At 38.7% G+C, this 15,795-nt stretch overlaps 1 protein-coding gene across 3 annotated transcripts in view; it reads right to left on the bottom strand.

Moving 5' to 3' along the window:
* The window catches only part of AHI1 (Abelson helper integration site 1), a 204,351-nt gene that overhangs the window by 46,543 nt on the left and 142,013 nt on the right, over positions 1 to 15,795 (bottom strand). For 2 of the 3 annotated variants that reach the window (XM_024759139.1, XM_024759138.1), the window contains 2 exons: positions 4,393 to 4,555; positions 678 to 778 (listed from right to left, as the gene is read on the bottom strand). In XM_024759139.1, the coding sequence (XP_024614907.1) occupies positions 678 to 778; positions 4,393 to 4,555 (264 nt within the window). Of the gene's footprint in view, positions 1 to 677; positions 779 to 4,392; positions 4,556 to 10,190; positions 10,382 to 15,795 lie in introns of those variants that run through there. The other variant, XM_024759140.1, reaches the window with a different exon arrangement.

The following is a 15,795-nucleotide window of genomic DNA, read 5'->3' as shown; positions in this document are numbered from 1 at the left end:
TATATATGCCTGCTAGTTCATGGAGTCAAAAAGAACTGAAGTTATTCAGTCTAAGGCAAGAGCTAATGTCACATAATAAAATAAGTTAAATAAGGTAATATATATGGTGGTACAGTGCTTATAAACTTTTCTACCAAAGCACTACCAACATCAGAATTCTGCCTGATATCCTTGAGGGAGCTGATGGCACAGGGCGAAAAAACATGACATTTCTCTGGCTAAGAACAGATCCGTATTTATTTTAACCTGAAAGCATTTAAAATTCCTAGCAAGTTAAGAGGAATGATCCAGGAAGATAGGACATCTTTAGTCTATGAGCCCCAGTCATTGTTAGCATCAATGTGGACCCCTCAGGTGGGGCTGAGGACAGTGTCAGTATCACAGTTACAGAAACGTGGAGAGTGGAAATAGCGTCACACTTGAAGTCACAAGTTCTACTTTGGGTTCTCGTCCCATCACTTGGGGTTTATTTTAATTTCTCTGAGCCTCCTCAGTTTCCTTATCTGGAAAATGGCTATAATAATATTTGCCTTATATATTTCAAAATGTTGATGCCAATATTAGAAGAAATAATAATGTAAACAATGAAGGATATAAACATGAAAAATAAAGTAATATTTCATCCAGAGAGAGTGAAAATCAAAGTACATGGAATACACAGTCTTGCAAACATTTACCTTTTGTGGAGCTGAAAAAGCTTTTTCCATTTTGGCTTTTTCCTTAGGGGTTAAAGGAGGGGATCGCTCCTTTACCTCTGGAGGCTGTTCTCGATAGAGTGCTGGAATTGAACAAAGAATTCATGCAATCAAATCGATGAGCACCGTTCCACGGGGCAAAAAAGCAATGGGGGGCAGACAGGAAACTAAACACACTGATATTCAAACTTCCCTGGTGTAACAGTAAGCTACCCAGAACTTATTGTTAAGGCGATTTGGAGTCTTACACATTCCTTATCCAAAGAACACAACTTATGATTGGCAACTTTTGATCAGCAGGATTTCAGAAATGCAGAAAGTGTCATTTTCACCTACTATGTACGTGGTCATGCAGATGCTTATTTTACCTTAATCCACATTTACCAAGAACCTGCTATATGCAGGGTCATCAGCTAGGTACTGCTGGAGGAGATACGAAGATGACCAAAGACAGTCTTTGCTCTCAAGGAGCTTACAATCTGGTCAGAGACAGATATGTTCACAATTAACTGTAATATAAAACTGACTGTGACATTATTCTGAAGAGAGATAATAACAAAGACAAGTTCTGATGTGGGGATAGCAAATGCTTAACGGAAAAAGTGGTAGGTGTGTCAGACTGAAAAATAGGGAGGATTTTGCCAGGCGGAGGTGTGGATAAAGGCTAATTTGTGAAGATGGTATGAAACAAGTAAGCACAGGGCTGGGACTATACATGACACAGGATCCACTCAGTGTTGGATCTAAGATTCTTATAAGATTATAATCTGTATAATTTACTTAATCTACATGTGGTGTTGAATCTAAAAAGTTATGTGGGAATTTTAAAGGGCTAAAAAGGAAATCTGTTTTGGTTAAATGACTTGGGCAACTCTGAATTGAGAGAAAGTGATAAAATACACCTGACCAAAATTCTAAAATTATAAGCTACATTAATGGGCTTTGTGTGTGGGCGGACTTTATCATTGGGTTTCTTTATCTCTTACTGGAAATGTTAGATGTGATTAAGGAAATTGATCAAGTTTTCCTTTCCAGTGGCTTAAGATACAAAGGGAATGTCCTTTGTGATAACAGGGTACCAATGTCTTCTATTGGGTCATTCTCTTAAAGGACATGGCTTTCAACTCAACAGTTGATAGTGATTACGTATGTATGTATAGTATGTACACACACACACACACACACACACACACACACACACACAGTCCCTTAGATCATTTGCTTTGCATATTTGGCTTCAGATAAAGATAAAGGACAATTTCTCCTACTATTTTCAGAGCGGAATATGCTGCTGACAGTCATTTTTTCTCTAATGTTAAAACTGGGAAGGTGAGTTTTTGTTAAATTCAGGTAAAAAGTAGGATAAAAGGAGAGGAAAAGGGCTTCCCTGGTGGTGCAGTGGTTGAGAGTCCGCCTGCCGATGCAGGGGACACGGGTTCGTGCCCCGGTCCGGGAAGATCCCACATGCCGCAGAGCGGCTGGGCCTGTGAGCCATGGCCACTGAGCCTGCGCGTCCGGAGCCTGTGCTCCGCAACGGGAGAGGCCACAACAGTGAGAGGTCCGTGTACCGCAAAAAAAAAAAAAAAAAAAAAAAAGGAGAGGAAAAGAACCCCTGATGAACTGAGAATTCGATCGTATTCTCAGGTTTTCTGAAAAATTTTTGTTTGTTCTGGCTTTTGCAAAAGCTTTTTCAACAAGCAGTGACTGATGCCAAAAGAAACCATCAGTTATTCCGAGGTACAATAAGGAGTTACGGCAACTGAAGGATGGCCACCGCCTGAGACACGGAATTGATTTCTGTACTCGGCCACCAACCATGGTCACTGCAGTATGCTTCAGAAGTCCCACTTTGGTTCTTATGGAAGAAAACCAAATTTTATTGAATCTTTAATCCCCTGTGGATCAAACATCTATAGCCTCTCAATATTTGCAAGCCTAAGAGGTAATTTCTGCAAACTAACTAGATTCTAAAGTTAGCACATAACACCATGTTGCCTGGAAATACACAATCTTTTTATACTGTCAAGTTTCCACTTGTATCTGAAAGAAACAACAGATTGTAATAGCTAGTTAAAATGACAGATATACTCCAGAGTGACTAAGACTGTGCAGGCAGCTCTTGATTTAAAAACAGAAGCTACCGCTGCAGAACTCCAGCTGCTGGTCCTGAGAGAAGCCCTCACTGGGAGGGGAGGGAAGCAGCCTGGATATCTGAGATGACCTGCAAGTGAGAAGTGCTGAGTTTACAGGAGATGACTGGGAATTAACCTGTCCCCAAATTTCTTCCTTCCACACTGCCTTAACTTTTCTCCAGTCTGCATCCTCCTTTAAACATAAAACTATACCTCAGATAGAGCTTAAGAGCTATTAGTCATTTACTGCTCAGAGAACAAAACCATGGCACAGAGGAAATTAAGAATTTTGTTATGAGAGAGAAAGAAGTGGGTAATTTTCGAGACAATTAGCGCTTTGGAGGGGAGGAGTATGCTGAAAGCGGCAGATAAGCTGGGGAAGGAGCTGCAGTGAGATCTAGAGCTCTTGGGGAGGGAGCCCTGGGAAGGGCCGGGTGCAGACCTGGAAGGTGGCCCAACAGAAATAATTTTATCTGGGCCGGGCCCAGCACCCAGGATTCATGGAAGAAATTCTTTCTCCTTTTCTTCATCTCTTTTCCCTTCAAAGTTCAGAACTTAGGTTAGAAATCAATCGTATTTTTGTTCAACCATAGTTTGGGTTGAATGGGGTTTCAGAGACTAGCCTGAAAACCAGCTACCACTTATAATAATTACTTTGCAGAAACAAAAGACTTAACAATAAACATTCAAAACGTAGCGTGTTCTCAAGGCTGCTTCTACTATATTTTTAAATCGGAACTATACGATTTTAGTGTTTCTGGAAGAAAGCTTAGAGATGATGGAGCTCAGCTCCCCCGTTCCATGGGAGGAAACGGAGGCATATCACTATTAGTTGTCAAGGTAGGATTATCATTCAGTTCTCCTGACCGCTGGGCATCGTGCTTTTCCTACCACACACCAAGTTAACGGCTGATGGGAAGCGTTCTTCTGAAGAAGCACTGCTATACTTCTCCCCTTTCTTCAGTCTTTGAACTCTTTTATTTTCAGACTCTCTGTGTTAGTTCTATTTTCTCCTCTCAAGGCCTGGAAGCAAATCTACAGCTTTCAGAAACTCAGATTTAGAATTTCTTCTCGGGCTCCTTTCTTTTACCTTTCACAAATGAGGGCTTAATTTACTTGAGAATGGAACAATCTATTGCAGTTTTCTTCGAGCAGGTACCAGCTAGGCCTGGGGATACAAGGTAAAAAGAATGGGAGCTGGGAGCTAGAGGTTCTTAGGTGTCTGTCAACTGAGGAGTCTCTGCGGCAAGAGGAGAGGTGACGTCAGTGTGTGAGCATCAGGTAGCGGGGAAAAGGGGCTGAAGAAGGGTGGTAGCTAGATGGGCAGGTCCCCTGGGATGGGAAGTCCACGAAGTAGATATTCCAATCTCAGAATGTAATAGCTTTTGAGTGTACTAGTGCCCCCCTCCCCTTTTATTCTTTTGCAACATGAGAATGAAGAGCAATACCCATCGGTAAATGTATGCAAAAGTAACAAGACAGCAAGTTAAAGCGGAGAAAATGATAAAATCTTGGACTATCAGTTATACCATATTAGTAAACCAGGAAGGGAGCATAAAACTTACTTTCACTAGCCACATGATTAGCTGGAAAATAACCTTCCCGTCCCTTTCCTCTGCTGCCATACCACCAGTCTTCATTATCTTTGAAAAACACTCGGATAATGTCTCCGCGATGGATGGTTAGTTCATCTGATCGATTCGCTGTGTAGTCATAAAGGGCCACTACCTAAGAGAGAGATAAGACCACCACAGCTTTATCACAACTGTACCACAGAGAAAACCCCCAACATTCACTTCCTCTTGCAGAAGAGCAGCTGAAACCAAAGCAGTACTTTGGTGAGTCTGAGGCTGTCTCAAGGTTTGCTAATGGGATCAGGGGTGGTGGGAACACAGCAGGAGAAGCAAGATAAAAGACTGTGGGATTGAGAAATGGTTAAGATCATTCAATACACTAAGATTAGCTTCAAAATAGCAGATGTTAATTTTTTTTTAAAGTAAATTACTTGTGAGGCAAATAAAAAAAAAGCTCACACATCATTCACTTTCTTAAAATTGTTTCATTCTACCTTTGGTCCCATTCTCTGTGCTAAGCAGACGCATCTGAAAAAAAAAAAATTCTCCAGAACGTCGACACTTTAACAAAAAGGAAAAATTCAATGGAACAACCAGTTTACATAATTTCATTGTGATCACTTGGGTTTATTGTTAATGTCTCTTTTTGAGATGTATTTCTATACAAATACCATTTTTGGGGTATTTTATATGACTAATCTAAATCTTCCCCTACCTTTAAAAATACCTTTATAAGCTTATACAAATTTAAGAGGAAAAACCCTTCTATGAGAATCCTCTTTCTCTGTTTTGTTACAGTAGTCACTATATGTATTTTTTCTTTCGAAAAACCAAATTCAAAATGAATGGCTGCATAGGAATCTACAAATCCCTTATAGCAGTTACAAGAAGGAAGCAGACCTCAACCCATTTTAGACGTGATGCAGTGTATAAAGTAGGACATAATACACACACTAAAGAAAAAACTACTTCTACTTTTTTTCCTATGTAAATGGAATTTGAAAATTTACAGGTTATACAACTACATACGTAATGGAAAATTATCATTGCAGTCCTCTGCATTTAGGCTGAGTACTGATTTATTCACTTAACAGGTATTTACTGAAATCCTAACGTACCTGGTACTGTGTTAGGGACTGAACATACAGTGATAAACAGGATAATTTCTAGAAGGGGTACCTTGCTTAGGCTTTGCAGGTGAATGAAGGATAATCAGGAAATAGCCAGTTGAAGAGATGGAAAGTGTGTCTCAGGCAGACTGCACCCCATGTGTGAGAGTCCCGGGAAGAGAAATCCCAAATAGCTCAATATGGTGGGAGCCTGGCATTAGAGGTAAGAGTCTAGACAGAAGGTGGGAGAAGCTGAGGCTTCAAGAGTCAGTAGGCACCAGATCATACACGCTGAAAGGTTCAGACTCAGAATATGGGCAACAGGAAGCAAGGAATGCCATAACAGTTCTCAAAACTCTTTGTGGTGCCTTGAAATTAATTTGAAATCTTTATTAACACATTAACCAGAAGACTTTAATGGATAAATCTGGAATTAACTGCTGTCACTATACAATATAAGGGCAGTAATGATAATTTAAGTGGTAAAAATACAATTCTTATTGCACTGCTTAGCACAGTCCCTAGTTTACAACATGCTGTACAGGACGCTGTTTAAAATTTACAAATCTTGTAACTCTCAGTATATTGATGCCAACTCACTTATGTAAAAGTGGAACTTTTAACTTTTCCCGTGCATTCTTCCTTCTCCAAACCTCTTCTCCTGTATTCTCCTGCATGGCACCAGCACAGAATAGGAAAGCCAATAAAAATGTTCTGAGCGCCTGCCATGTTCTGGGTCCCTTGCTAGTTGCTTAAGTGAGTTATCTTACTCAATCTTTGTGACAATCCTGTGAGGGCAGAAATTCTTATTTCAATTTTACAAATGAGAAATTTGATACACAGAGAAATCTAGTAACTTGTCTAAAGTAAACTACTAAGTGGTAGAATCGGGATTTAAACTCGTGGGTTTTTTCTTTCTTTTCTTTTTTTTAAATGAAATACATTTATAGGCCATCTTTACCTAGGATCAAACATGGGAAAGAAGCAGCAGAGAGGAAGGGAGGAGGGACAGGAGATCCTAATCACTCATGGAAGATAAGACCCATTTTTGGACAGCAGAACTTGGGCAGCTGGCTGTGTTGAGAAGATTAGCTCCCCTGGGTCACCTGCAGGCCCCACTGTGCCCCTTTCCCGACACCTGAAACCCAGTCCGAGAACCTGCGTGGGGATTTGTTCCCACTGTTCTTCATCCCGGTGTTCCTATAAAAAGAGGAAGAGATACCAGGAGCATACGTGCACAGAGAAAAAGGCCGCCTGAGGACACAGTGAGAAGGAGACTGTCTGCATGGCAAGGAGAGAGGCCTCAGAAGGAAGCAACCTGGCCGGATACTTGATCTTGGACTTCCAGCCTCCAGAACTATGAGCAAATAAACTTCTGTTGTTTAAGTCACCCGGTCTATGGTATTTTGTTACAGCAGACCTGTCAGACCAATACATAATACAGCCTCACAACCTGATGGTGTCAGATGAATCACGTGTTACCAGCCTCTTACGGTACTGCAAATGGGCAATGCCTCACTTGCATCCATCTTAGGTCCTTCCCGGCTTACAGTACTGTGTTCTACACTCTCATAATGCTACCTCCTGACACAGAAATAATGTCCTTGACACCAAACTCCACAACTACGATCCTTAGGAGGGAGACTACACCCCCCAAAGCAGTCTTGCTTTGTCACCATCACACCATTACTGACATTTAGGCACAAAACAGCTTCACAATGAGGAGTCAGTGTGTTTCACGTGCCAACAGCCCACAGGTTGGCGGCAGTGGAGCTGTGACCATTCTCTCATCATACTGAAGACACGTGACAAAATCCACACGGCTCATGAGAATCTGCTGGTATTCCAGTGTGTGTTTTTATCAAAATGTTCTCATCATTTGAAGACCATTACTCTCTTCTGAGCATCACAGTACACACAGTAAACTCTGCTTGTTTTATTTTGGTAGTGGATTTTGCGTAAGTCATGTCTTCTCTGTCTCCAATTAGATTTCATTGTCATCTCGCTGTTTTAGGATAAAGTAAAGCTCCATTGGGAGCTTTATTCCCCAAGTGTTGGAAGACACAGTCCCATGCAGAGGTTTGTTTTGAATTAATACCATTTCTATTTTCCCCTTATTTTGGTAGGTTTTGTCACAGAAAATCTGTTTTGACCATTCTCTTGAGAAGTATCTTCTACAATGTACCCTTCTGTGCACACGGTGGTCTGGCACGTGGGTATGACAGAACATCCTCAGTACTATGATCCAGATCTTGAGCTGACAGGGCGGTTATGAAATCTTTCAGTAATCTTTCTTTTTAGACGTAAGTTTAAAAATATGTGCCCATGTTGGTAATGATAGGTCTGGGAAATAAAATGTTCCACAAAATCCACGTGGTCACATTTGACCACTATTCACATATTTGAAACAGAGTTCCTTCCTTTTCTCAAAGCTTGCCGAGTTGCTTGGGCACAATCACTCATGGTGGAAGTGCCACTGAAAAGCTTTTTTTTTTTTTTTTTTTTTTGACATAGTTTTTGGTCTTCATAGCAGTGCTTGCCAGATACTATTTCTTGGTTTAAGCAGAGTCTGCCAGGCTGTTATAGGACATTTAGGGGAATTCCTTTTTGCATTATCTTCTGAGAGATTTTTCATTATTACAGTCGTCTCTCTAGAATTCTCAGTGGTTCCTGAAACCATTGTACCTAAGGAACATTAACCACTGTCCTGCTCAGCAGCAGCAGACGTTCCTTGCAATGTTATCTGTGATGCAATCCAAAAATCAATATTCATAATGACCCCAAGTCATTCAACAAGCTGTGCTGAATAAGTCATACACTTGAGCACTTTCTCCTCCAACACGGCTTCTGCTGGCTCCATAATCGTCGGGGAACTTCTTTGCGCCGACCTGCAGCCAATGAAGCATCTGGATCCCACCCCCTTCCCTCTGCTTCCTACTTGCTTAACTTGATTTCAGAATTCTGCCCTCCAGAACAGTGAAAGAATACATTTCTGTTGTTTTAAGCCACACCATGTTTGTGGTAATTTGATATGACAGCCCCAGAAAACTAATACATATGAAGTTTACTTTCATGAGTACTAGATTCTTTGTATTCCTTTAAAGAGTATTGGAGGTTTTTCTGGCATGTAGTTACTTGAGATCAGTTTGACCCCTTCCAGGTTTGCTTTTAAGTTGTGTTAGAGCAGATGCAGGAAGACTTTAGGACTCAATAAACTCCACTACTAAGATATGATTCTCCTGATAATTCCCCCTGATGCCCCACATTATTAGGAGGTTTTTCCATTCTGGCTGGCAGGACTGTGAATTATTCCCATTCTGTTGTGTAGGCTACTAATTTCTGATAGCTCTTTCCTTATGGAGTTTAACCCCATGTAGATGCAGATCAGTACTCAGCCAATGAGTTATTAAGGGTACTTCTTATGGTTACTGGCAGGATTATTACCAATTAATATAAGGTGAAACAAAAAGAAACATCTTAGTAATTATTTTATTTTATTTTTTGTCAGAACTCTTGTTACAGGTATTTAATGCACATTAACTAAAATGTATACACTTTCAGTTTTCATAATAAATGCAATTATGACTTTATTACACTTCTGGTATTCTTAAAGAAAAAGCACATCAAGCTTTAATATAGAAATATTTAGGTTACACTTAACTTCTGGCTCAAGTGTAATAAAACTTTTGTTCTTTTTTGATCTTATACATGTTCCCCTCAGGGATGGCCCATCTCTTGTAGGCTTGGAGGGACCTTTGGCTACGTGGTTGGCCTTGTTGTTTCAACACTCTGGATATACTAAAAGAGAAAGCAACTTACATACAAGAACAATTAATTGGAGCAAAGGGAGAAGATGCTTCTTTGTGCAGATTCCATAAGGACTATGCAGAAGTATGGATGGTCTAAGCCAGGCAGTTATATTGATAGCACTGTTTTTCACATAGCTAACAACATGGTGTGGTTGTAGCTTTTTAAACTATGAAAGCCCAGAGAGATTGTACTTTCTGGTTGAAATAAAGTTATTTAGAATAGATTGTGGCTTCAGATGCATTTACTGCGTTTTCGACCTTGGAGAAACATCCTTAATGAATTTTATAGAATTCTGATGGCAGGGTTTTTTAAAAAATCTCTTTCAAGTTTTAAACTGATTCATTATTTATAAGAGGTCTGCGTACAGCTGTAGCATTTCATATGCTTTCTGAGAGAAATGGACCATTTTCTTGGCCACTGGAGATGCTTCTCATGTAATTAAACAACAGTTGATACATCTTGATCCTATTTTTTTTTTAACTGTGTGTTTCTTTGGAGTTAAAATGGCTGTGATAGCCTCACCAAACACTTCAATCCCTGATGGACTAAAGGTGAACATTCCACATAGCAGCATGCTCCCATTTCTTTTTTTTAAAATTTTTTAAAAAAAATAAATTTATTTATTTATTTTTGGCTGCATTGGGTCTTCGTTGCTGTGCGCAGGTTTTCTCTAGTTGTGGTGAGTGGGGGCTACTCTTTGTTGTGGTGTGCAGGCTTCTCATTGCGGTGGCTTCTCTTGCTGTGGAGCATGGGCTCTAGGCGTGTGGATTTCAGTAGTTGTGGCACGTGGCCTCAGTAGTTGTGGCTTGCGGGCTGTAGAGCGCAGGCCCGGTAGTTGTGGTGCTTGGGCTTAGTTGCTCTGAGGCATGTGGGGTCTTCCCGGACCAGGGCTTGAACCCGTGTCTCCTGCATTGGCAGGTGGATTCTTAACCACTGCGCCACCAGGGAAGTCCTTGCTCTCATTTCTTTTGCTAGTTTCCACCCTTGTTCCAGACACAGGTTCTTCTTTCATATCTTTCAGTCTTGCTATAGTTTTGGGGTCACCTCGGAGATCTGAGTTCCTATTAATACAACAGGTATATTTAGTGTGTATTCTTTAAGTTCTGTTACCCACTCCTCTTTCACATTTTGAAACGAGGCTACATTTACCACAGAGAAGCATACAGGGAGGACATCAGTCATCGGATAAGATAAAAGCCTCAGATGATCACAGTCTTCTTGTCTGCTCTTAGTCTTTCTGTTTGGCCGTGTCACAGAGAACCAGGAGGTACTAATTGTCCCCTAAGGTGACACTGACTGCGTAGCAGTTGAAGATGGCAGGCATGTAATCCTCCAGGAAGGCGTCGCTGGCATAATTCATGGGTAGGCACATCTCGCCCGCCTCCCAGTCGCCAACCACCATGTACCTGAGCATCACTGCACTGGCCCATGAGCTATGCTGGGCATGGTCTCCCCACTTCCACCAGTCCCTTCCCTGGCTGTGCCTGCTTGCTGTCCCCCAGTAATATTTAACAAGTGAAATAAAATAAGCTTTAGGAAAGTCTCATTTCTCAATTATGTCAAGCAATGTTGGGTCTTTATTACTAAAATAGAAAAAAAGAGCAGATAAAAAAGGTAGTAGAAAATCAAATTTAACAACAAATTCTAAATTGTACAGAAGTACATTACTAAACATTCAAATGACTCCTTTACTAATAGTGACACTGGGACTATATTTTATTTCATAAGAAGAATGGAAAAACATATAACCCTACTTCTAGCACCATGTGGTAGAAATATATACAGTCTCTTATAATTATTTCCATGAACACTAAGAAAGACAACTCTACAGATCTTCATAAAAAAAACTAAGGTCCTGTTATTTTTAACTGATTTATCTGGATAATAATAGATTAAGAAAACAGAGATAAAGAAAGTAAACAATTGCACAAAGTTTATTGTCTCTGTACCAGACAAACTATCTGTTCTATCCTGCTACATAATGCTAGTATATATGAACCTTAAACACTTCATCAAACAAATATTTGAAAATATTTAATTCCAAATACCTTCTGGTAAAGTAACTACTACGGGTAATGGAAAAAAACACGAAACGAGGAATCAAGACAGTGAGTTTCCAGTCCTGCCTGGGCCTCCAAGGCTAAAACATATCTTAAAACACTCAAGCTGGGTGTCTGTAAACTAAGGGGTTTGGACCAGATGCTAGGTGGTATCCCTTCCAGCTGAAAAATTCTGTCATATCAGGTATTCAAATAACTATTCCAAAAGAATGGCATTCACAAATTTTAACGTAAATTCAAAATATTAATTTGTTGGATAACAGTGGATAACAGTTGGATAAACAGTGCCTGATTATTTGTGATCATACATGAATTAGAAAAGCTTGTTTGTTTGCTGCAGTACTACACAGGAAAAGCCTCTTAGTCATAATTAAAGAATAGTGATAAAGCATTTCTTTGGAATTTACTGGTTGGAAATACTTCCTTCTTCTTTGATGAATAGAAATGATTGAACATTTGGACTTCACAAATGAAGCTACTCATTTTATATGATGACTGGTATTAATTAAACCTCTTCTTATTGGAAATCACAATTCACATACTTTGCTACAGTGGATCATTAGTGCTTCATTGAAAAAGGCTCTAAAATGTATCTTTGTGCTGGTTATTTCCTAAAAAAACAAAAAAAATCAAGAGAATGACGAAGACCTTTATAGACTGGACTACAGATTTTTGTTTTGTTTTTTGTTACTGAAGAAAGATGACAGTGTACTTTAATTATTTTTCTTCGGAGGGACAGCAAAGGAGAATTATGAATCATTGGTTTAGACACGGGTGCTCAAAGTGTGGTCTCTAGATCAGCAGTGGCAACATTACCTGGAAACTGGTTAGAAATGCAAATTCTTGGGCCCCATTCCAGACCAACTGAAATATTCTGGGGATGGACCCAGTAATCTGTTTTAACAAGGCTACAGGTGATTCTGATGTACCTTAAGGTTTAATTAACTTTATTTCGATAACCTACTTTATAAAACATGTACATTTATTTTCTGCACATATCAAGTATGTGACTGAATGGTTAAGAAACATAATTTAAAATATAAAACCAAATCTTATAACAAATTGTTAACAGGCAAAACTTAAAAACGTAAACCTGTTCCTCCTTTCCTATTTTACTTATGTTTCTGAGTTTCCCTCGTAGCACTGAAATGCTAAGTCCAGATTTGAGTAATATAACATCTACTTCATCATTTTTTTCAACAAGCTCATGCTCAAACTGCAACTAGGAGTTATAGTAAACATTTCTTAGGTTCCCCTACCATCTCTTAAAGATTAGCAAAATTTTTAAAATAGAAAAACAAGCAAAAATTGAAAGATTAAATCTGTTTACCTAGCAATAATTATTAGATACATATTGTGTCTGAGGTACTCTTATAGGCTGAGGAGACAGAAGTGAACACAGTTCCTGTCCTTGGGATAGTCCGTTTTATGTTTCATTGTTTTTGGTCTGGTGGCCCTTTTTAAAAACGGGATAACTTTAGTATTTGTACAAGTTACTCTGCTGTTTCTCTACTTTTAAGTTGTCAATAAAGAGTACTAGGGTGCATGCTGATATTGAATATTAAAATAATAATTTATGAATTACTTCAGAAAAGTATAATAAATTTCTTTAAATTCTCTTAGCAAACCATGAGCTATGAGTAAATGTAAAAATCAGTAAAAAAAAGAATCAGTTGAAGATAGTTTTAAACAAAAATAAATTCAAGTAATTGCAAACAACATATTATTCAGTTTATACACAGTTTTAGTAATTATAAATTTTATACTTCACAGTTCAAAGCAGTGGTTTATAGAGATTATATACAGAAATATATCCCTTATGATAAATGGAATATTCTTTTTTTTACCCTGTTGCATTTATAACTTGTTTCTATTTTCCTTAGATGCTACTTTCCTGGCCAGGTCCTTTCTGTTGCCATATTGTTATGAGAGATAGTACAAATTTTTAAAAAAATACATAAACATACAAATTTATAAATACTAAAATAAAAATTATTGATTCAAGTTTGTTAAGGATATAAACACATGAATATATAAATGATAAAAAATTTAAAAATAAACATATAGGGACTTCCCTGGTGGTGCAGTGGTTAAGAATCCGCCTGCCAGTACAGGGGAAACGGGTTTGATCCCTGGTCCGGGAAGATCCCACAGGCCATGGAGCAACCAAGCCCGTGAGCCACAACTACTGAGCCCGCGTGCCTAGAGCCCATGCTCCGCAACAAAAGAAGCCACTGCAATGAGAAGCCCACGCACTGCAATGAAGAGTAGCCCCCACTCGCTGCAACTAGAGAAAGCCCATGCGCAGCAACAAAGACCCAACGCAGCCAAAAATAAATAAATAAATATATTTTTTTAAAAAAGCATATAGATAGATAAGTAAGTTATACAAGGGTCTTCAAATAGACTTGTATTGTTGCAAAACTAGTTAGGAAAAGCCTCTTATAAAACTGAATAGACACCTACAGGAACTAAAAAATGTTTGTATGAGCTACATTTCCATTTTTCTTTGAGAGTGAGGTATGGGTGCATTTCTCTGTGCTTAAATACACATAATAGAGATAACAGACTTATCACTTAAAAATAACGTAAGGTCTGGGGCTTCCCTGGTGGCGCAGTGGTTGAGAGTCTGCCTGCCGATGGAGGGGACACGGGTTCGTGCCCCGGTCCGGGAGAATCCCATATGCCGTGGAGTGGCTGGGCCCATGAGCCACGGCCGCTGAGCCTGCACGTCCGCAGCCTGTGCTCCGCAACAGGAGAGGCCACAACAGTGAGAGGCCCGCGTACTGCAAAAATAACGTAAGGTCTGGAGACAAATCTTTTGAGAATGAAATTAAATCTTTTTAATGCTTAATGGCATCTTCAGGATTTCCTGGGCACTAACTATAAGTGCAAAGAGTTACAGTACTTGAGATTTTTGAGAACTACTTAAGAGCACCCCTAAGGACATTTATTAACAGAATTCATTAAATTTATAAATAATTTCTTTTCTTTCTTTTTTTTTTTCCTCGATGCACCATGTAGCTTGTGGGATCTTAGTTCCCTGAACAGGGATTGAACACGTGCCCTTGGCAGTGAAAGCGCAGAGTCCTAACCACTGGACCGCCAGGGAATTCCCATAATTTATAAACAATTTCTAAAAAGATGAATTAACTAGTAACTCATTTATATAATAAATACCTTAGGTGTGTGCTATATATATAGCACTGTACCTAGTATGGGGAATATAAAGAAACGCAGCATAAAGTTCTTGACTTGAAGCTGCTTAAGACACAGTTAAGAAAAACATACTATTTCAAATATTATATACTTAAAAATTCTTATCCTGAAAGTTTAATTCACTCATTCTAAAACAAGTATATAAATCTCAGTTTATTTTTTTCTCAGCAACGTATATCTACTGTTATTATTTAATAATCTGCTATGCTATAGATATGTCTGTTTATCTCTCTAGATGTATCTAGAAATATATGTATCTACCAATTATTTAATGCTTGTTATGTGTCAGGCATGCGCTAAGCATTTTACACTATATACGTATGCGTGTGTATGTGTACATACACACAAATATACACACACACATATAGCACACATGTATATATTTGTGTACATACACATGTTCACACATATGTTCATAAACACCCTATTTAGTATTTATCATGCCTTTGTTTCCTTAATTATAAACTAAAAGAATTATTACTTGTCTAAATCACAGAGTTTGGCAGATTCTAGATGTTAGAAGGTTTGCTTTTCTCCTAAATCTATGCTCTCAACCACTAAACCTACATATTTAAGTTTGAAGTTAGAGGCCTTCGTGGAACCAAGTAAACATAAGTCTGCTTGGTTCACTGCTTATAACTTTCGCTAAGATTTATGCCAAAAGAAGGATCTTTAAGACTTGGTATTTCTATTACGGAAGGCACCTGAAGAATATCATCAAAGCACTTTTCTTCATATTATCTTCTCAGTCACAATTTGTTGAGGCCATCAAACTGGGAAGTTACATGGTAAACTGAAATAAGGCCAAAGTGACGGCAGACGTATGTATACTAACAGGTGTGTCCATCTGATCACTATAGTTTATATTTACACTTATACTGAAATGACTAGGCATTGTTAATTTGGAAAGGCTTTGTGAAGGAATCTTGCGTAATAAATTTAAATGGAAAGAGAAAAGTTTTTTAGGCTGCTGATAGTAAGACATCAATAATTAACTGCTCATCTTATTTAAAACACTGAGGCTTGTCTATTTCTAATTCTAATATCAATCCAAATATTCTGGGAAAGCTCATGTGCACACATGTGAGTATTTGGTTTAGTGAGGAAGAAGACAAGAATATAATAGAAGGATAATGAAGAGGCTTGATGGAAAACGTCTCTATTTTAGTATATAAATATAATTATGATACATACAG

Source organism: Neophocaena asiaeorientalis, unplaced genomic scaffold (genome assembly GCF_003031525.2).
Source record: "Neophocaena asiaeorientalis asiaeorientalis breed wild unplaced genomic scaffold, Neophocaena_asiaeorientalis_V1.1 scaffold5, whole genome shotgun sequence".
NCBI lineage: Eukaryota > Metazoa > Chordata > Mammalia > Artiodactyla > Phocoenidae > Neophocaena > Neophocaena asiaeorientalis.
This window is presented reverse-complemented; position numbering and strand designations above follow the sequence as displayed.